This window comes from Aegilops tauschii, chromosome 5 (genome assembly GCF_002575655.3).
Source record: "Aegilops tauschii subsp. strangulata cultivar AL8/78 chromosome 5, Aet v6.0, whole genome shotgun sequence".
Lineage (NCBI taxonomy): Eukaryota > Viridiplantae > Streptophyta > Magnoliopsida > Poales > Poaceae > Aegilops > Aegilops tauschii.
The window spans coordinates 580,785,464-580,791,339 of record NC_053039.3 but is presented as its reverse complement, the minus strand read 5'-3'; the positions used below and the strand labels follow the sequence as shown (position 1 = coordinate 580,791,339).

Genomic DNA, 5,876 nt, shown 5'->3' with positions numbered 1-5,876 from the left:
CCCAAGGGAGAGGAGACCGGAGGCGCCGGTGCTGCAACGCAGCTCGCCGCCGGCAAGGGAAAGTAGGCCGGAAGCCTCGGTGCTGTAATGCAGCTCGCCGCCGGTGCTGCAAGTGCTGTGACCACGCATCTCGCCGGTGGCGGAGCTGCAATGTAACCCACTGGGTGTTGCAAGCCTGCGACCCACGGATCTCGCCGGCGACGAAGCTGCACTGCAACGCCCAAGATTTTATCTGCGTGGCGGAGCGGCAGCTGCGAGCTGGACGGCGATACTTACGACGACGACAGGCACGTTGTGTTTGCTGCTGCGAGTGTCCAGAGGAGAACGAAGCAAGGGCCAGATTTGGTGCGTTGAGACCAGAATGAAGCGGCACTGCATTGACGCATCCAACGAGAACGACGGACGGATCCGACGGTTCGCTACCAGACTGATTCCCTGGGGTGATTTGTAGCAGTACCTGGATGGTGGTGCGACCCTCAGGCCTCGCCGGCGGTGGAGCTGCAATGCAATGCGTAAGGTGCCGAGACCTGCTGATCTCGTCGACGCGAGAAGCTTCACTGAAACGGGTTGTTTGCTGCGGTGGAGATGCCCCGCTGATCTCGCCGGCCGTCATCTGCTGCACGGGGGCGATGGTACGTGGCCCGTGCAACAGCCATGATGACGACAAGCGGTGGAGTGGATGGTTGTTGGGCTGGAGAGACGACGAGTCAATTCCGCTGGGTGATGCATGTGGTCCAGCTGGCACAACGGACGGCTGCGCGGAGCCTCATCCAATGGCTGGCGAAGCGGTTTACAATTCACTCGTATCAGCCGGATGACGGGTAGCAGTGGCCTTTGAAAAAACTAGATTTTAGTGTTGTTTCCTGATGGTATGGATCTGGTTATGTGGCACTTTGTTATTAGAAACCGTACCTTATTTGTGTAAGACATAAAAAAATGGTGTTTGTGCTTGTCTGATACTATGCATTCTTGTGTGGGTATGGCCAAAAACATTGTTAATTCCCCAGATGAATTCCGTTATATATGCTCGTGTGCTGTGGGCGAACTGAAGAAATTCAGCTCAGATGGTGATTCGTCCTTGACAGCCTGTCAGCGTGCCCATGTTCATTAGTGAGTGAGTGATGCTAGCACTGGATGGACATGATGGGTGAATGGATCGCACATCTGAACAGCCTGTCAGCGACATGGGATGCTACTGTAGGGAAATACAGAATACGGTGTGGGCGTTACAGCTGTGAGCTCGAATACATGACATAAATGCGTCTTTGCAGCAGCTTGATTCGATTACTGACCACCAGGATATCAAGCTGCATGGAGCTCGGCCTCCATACGGCATTTTCGAATATAAGTCCCTTTTACACTCTAGAGGGAGTATCATATATTCACATGCCCACCGCTTGTCACGTGGCAATAAGTAGTTAGTATCGGTTGGAGCCTTGGAGGTGACCGGCAATGGCAGCATGGACCTCCTCATCGGAGGAACTAAGCACACATCATCTTCTTCTTCCTCCTCACGGCGACCTCTCTTGGGTGGGAGAACCTCCACCACGCCCTCTTCATCCTCGTTGTCAGGTGGGGTGGTGAACTCGACACGTTCTAAGAAACTGCAACACAAAGGATTGGACCACCAATCGTCGAGCAAGCTGAGCGGCGGCAGCAAGGTCTTGGTGCTCATGTCGAGGCGAATGAGGTGCACCTGCTCGGAGTCCCCCACATTGATGTTGAAGCACAAACACACCGCCACCGCCACCATCGTCTTCCAATCCACGACGGGGAGGAGCGATTCCACCCATGGTAACCTCGCCGCCTTGAAGCTCTCCATCTCCCACAATTCAGCCACACGGAGGTCCTCACCGTCATCGTCCCTCCGCCACTGCTCGGTAGCCAGGTCCAGTGCCCATACCGTCACCGCCATGTCCCGAGGCGGCACGAGCTTGTCGCATGTTTTGCAGGCATCAGAGCCACGCTCCTTGCCGATGCAGATGAGCTTGATGGAATTGCTGCCGTCGCCGTCGCGGGTGGCAGGACAACAACTCATGGCGCAACTAAACGTGTGATTAGCACTATTGCTGCAGAGCTGGCAGAGGCGGCACTCCGGCGGTAGTGGGACAAAGCGAAAGGGCACCTCGTGACCACTTGATAGGAGATCATCGTAGTCGCAAGAGAGGATGCCCTGCCCGAGATCGGCCCAATAGGCTCGGCCCTGGAATGAGAAGGCTGTGTGCACCCAGAGGTACTCTACCTTTTTCGGTGGGAACTGCGATTGCTTGTACCCCCACGGCGAGACGCTCCCGTCGAACAGCCTGGAGGACGGCGACAGCGGCCACAGGCAGACCACCTCCCGCCTCAACTCACTTAGGCGGTCAATTAGATCCTTCCTAACTGTATGTCAAGACATACATCTTAGAAATGACAATTACTAAATTTATGGCACATTTGATTCCAAACTAATATAAGACCTTGAGTTGCTTTTGCAGTTTGTTGAATCAGTCTGACATCATTTTCTTTGAAAATATATATTATAATATTTATGCACTAATTATTATATTTTTGTTAGTTGTTAGCTCAATATGCCAAAGTTGAGGTGCATATCAGGCAAAACGCCTCCTCTAGCCGAGGACGGTTAGCAAGCCTACCCAGGAGCTTAATTGCGGGATGACATCCCATGTCAGGACGGCAATAGTAGAAATAGATATGTTCCCGATGGAGGGGGGCATGTGGAAGCGATATTGTGAGATAAAATGTTCTGGAGATTTCGTCCGACTTAGGTATTCATTTTGCACTTTGAGTGGTTACAATTAAGAAAGGTTAGGGTATCAAAGTTGGTAGATGAATCTTGTTGTTTCTCCGTTGAACTCAACCAATTCCCAGCGAAAACTCTTTTGAAATTACTTCCTAGAGATTGTGTTCAACGATTCTCGGTAATATCAGGTTTAAGCCATAACAAACCATATAGTTGTATTACGAGTGTGCTAGGACTTGGCTTGGCGAACATTCCTCGACCTCATTGAGGTTCAATAGTGGTACTATTGGGCTGAACTGTTGCTACCGTGAATTGTAATACTGCCCTTTAGGGTTGCCTTAGGTGTTGTTAGTGCTACTGCGAAAGTTTTTCTATATGGAGGTCATGTATCTTCGGTGCCGTTGGGTTCTGGAACATAGCTAGGCTCTACAAGTGCCTTCCTTGATGTCTTGTTGTTCCGGCATTTCTGAGATCATGTTGGCCATACCCATGCTTCAAAGTATGGAGTCTCAAGGGTAGCATTGCCGAGGTATGTTTATGGAACCAACTGGAATTTAACGATGTGGTATTTTGTAACTCTAGATGAGTTTTAGGACGGCATTTACACGTTTCCCTAAAGAAATTACCCAAATACTTATCAAGATGTGTGTATTGTGTTTATCAACCTGGCTTATTGTAAGCTAGATCATGTGTTCAGCCTGTTTGGTCGGATGTTTTCTCTATCTTAATATAAAACATGCAGCTCACTTGCATGGTTCGATAAAATAAACTTATCAAGGTGTGTATTGTCATTATAACAAAATGGGGATGGGTTAAACAAAATTCCCGTAAGTATAGAGTTCTCATCCGATGAATTATCCTAAAAGAATCTTGAACTTTTCTCAACTTCACCAAAAGCCCATATACATGTACAAAACATACCATTTTGGCAAGGTTCAGTCCTAGCTTGTGTATATGCATGCCTGGGAAAGCAGGGCGATGGATCAAATATAACATAGGCCAATTAACCAAGCAGAATGAAATAATTCTTCTAGGAGCTATCCATGACTCCATATCCTATCTAAAGCAGCACAAAATCTGGTTGTGAGCAACTTAATTTGTCACTAGAGCTCCAAGGTGGGGGTATGTTCTTAATTAGTACTGTTGCATAAGCAAAAATAATAATAATGAAAGGGCCTCTTTGGTTCACCGACAGAGGATTTAGATATCATGGCATACTGAATCATGCAGGAAATAACAACACAAAGATGTATTATTTTAGTTATTTATTTCCACCATAATGAAAACGTAAGAACTTCGTGAGACTGGCCCCAATGGAAATTTGTATTCTGAATCCCTCCATCTCCCACAGTTCAGCCACACGGATGTCCTCACCGTCGTCGTCCCTCCGCCACTGCTCGGTGGCCACGTCCAGTGCCCACACCGTCACCACCATGTCCCCAGGCGCCACAGGCTTGTCGCATGTTTTGCAGGCCTCAGACCCACGCTCCTTGCCGATGCGGACGAGCTTGATGGAACCGCTGCCGCCGCCATCGCTGGTGGCGGGGCAACAACTCATGGCGCGGCTAAACGCCTGATTAGCATTATTGCTGCAGAGCAGGCAGAGGCGGCACTCCGGCGGTAGTGGGACGAACGAAAGGGCACCTCATGACCGCCTGACAGGAGATCATCGTAGTCGCAAGAGAGGATGCCCTGCCCCAGGAATGAGAAGGCCGTGTGCACCCGGAGGTACTCTGGCTTTTCCGGTGGGAAGAGCGGTTGCTTGTACCCCCACGGCGAGACGCTCCCGTCGAACAGCCTGGAGGACGGCGGCGGCGGCCACAGGCAGACCACCTCCCGCCTGAACTCACGCCGCGCCTTCGTGTCGTACAGGTGATGCATCGCCATGATGGCCAGCACGTACTCGCCGGCATCGTCGCGGCGGCGCATGGGCAGAGGGTGCGTCACGAGAGAGGGCGTGCAGTCCATCTCACGCAGGGGCGGCACCGCGGCGAGCGACGCGTCGGCGGCGTCGTAGACGAGGAAGCGTCGGGGCTCGTCGTAGGTGTCGCTGTCGCGGTCGCGGCATCCGAAAGTCACGGTGAGGACGACGATCCTGTCGTCGGCGGCCTCGACGTACGCTTCGTCCTCGTTGAACTTGTACCGCCCAGCGCGGAGGCGGATCGCGAGCGCGGATAGGGCCGGGGGCTGCACGACGCGCGCCAGGAGCGTGACGCCGTCGACGAGATCCTTGTGTTCGTCGTGGCCGTCGGCGGTCCTGGTGGTGGCGCACCTGATCACCGCCCACTCCGACGACGGCTCGTTGTTATTCAGGTGGGCCGGTGCCGCCTGGAGTTTGTCGACGTCGTGCACGTGCGGGCTCAGCAGGACCCAGCCGGGGCGCAGCGGCGGAGCCATGGCCGATGGTCAAGATTGCTGCCGTGGATGGGGGCGAAAGATTGATGGCTCGAGACGTGCCGCGATGCCAATTGGGATGGTGTTCATATACAGGCGAAGTAGCGAACCGCCATTGGCGCATTGCCTCGCTTTCGTCTGATCCGATCTGAGGATGTTTATTTGCTTTTTTTTAGGCAAAGATGATTTATTTGCTGGCCCAGCAGCTCACGTTGGCACGATCATGGCCGTCATGGCCTAATGCTAATCGGAACATTTTTGTTTTTGAGGAAATTCTATCCGGCACTTCTTAATCGCTCAGTATGCCCACAGGCCTACGACAACGGTAGTTCATAGGTGGCCCAGATTTAGTTTTCGTTCTATGTTTTTTCCTATTTTTCTATTTATTCAACATGAACTTTTTAAATCATTGTGAGCGTTTTTCAATTATTATTTTTTTTTATAAATTTCTCCTACTTTCCCTAAATTCAACAAGTTTTTAAAAAAAATCCATGAACATTTTCCTAATATGTGAATATTTCCTAAACTAGTGCTTTCTAAAAATTCAAAAGATTTTTAAAAATGGATGAACGTTTTCTCAAAGCTGCGAACAATTTCCAATTTTCTGAACTTATTTATTTTTTTGATCATTTTTAAAATAAATGAATACTTTTAAATTCTTGAACATTTTTAAAAAATGTGATATTTTTTTGAAATTGTATTTTTTTCCAAAAGTCATGAATATTTTTTCAAATTCATA

The 5,876-nt window shown here is 50.2% G+C and overlaps 1 protein-coding gene across 1 annotated transcript; it reads right to left on the bottom strand.

Annotated features, from left to right (window-relative positions):
• Positions 1-1,124: 1,124 nt before the first annotated feature.
• Positions 1,125-5,318, bottom strand: LOC141023233 (uncharacterized). Its single transcript, XM_073499588.1, has 4 exons — positions 4,307-5,318; positions 4,118-4,196; positions 1,387-2,382; positions 1,125-1,195 (listed from the first exon to the last, which is right to left on the bottom strand). Exons 1-4 carry the CDS (start codon positions 5,138-5,140, stop codon positions 1,125-1,127), a joined length of 1,980 nt encoding a protein of 659 aa, XP_073355689.1. The 5' UTR covers positions 5,141-5,318.
• Positions 5,319-5,876: the final 558 nt, after the last annotated feature.

Excerpts from the sequence above, each read along its gene's own strand:
- LOC141023233 (XM_073499588.1), bottom strand. The coding sequence starts at position 5,140 with ATGGCTCCGCCGCTGCGCCCCGGCTGGGTCCTGCTGAGCCCGCACGTG. Across the intron at positions 4,197-4,306 it reads TGCTAATCAGGCGTTTAGCC|CCTGTGGCGCCTGGGGACAT; the intron begins GCGCCATGAGTT and ends ACATGCGACAAG. Across the intron at positions 2,383-4,117 it reads GTGGCGGAGGGACGACGACG|TTAGGAAGGATCTAATTGAC; the intron begins GTGAGGACATCC and ends CTTGACATACAG.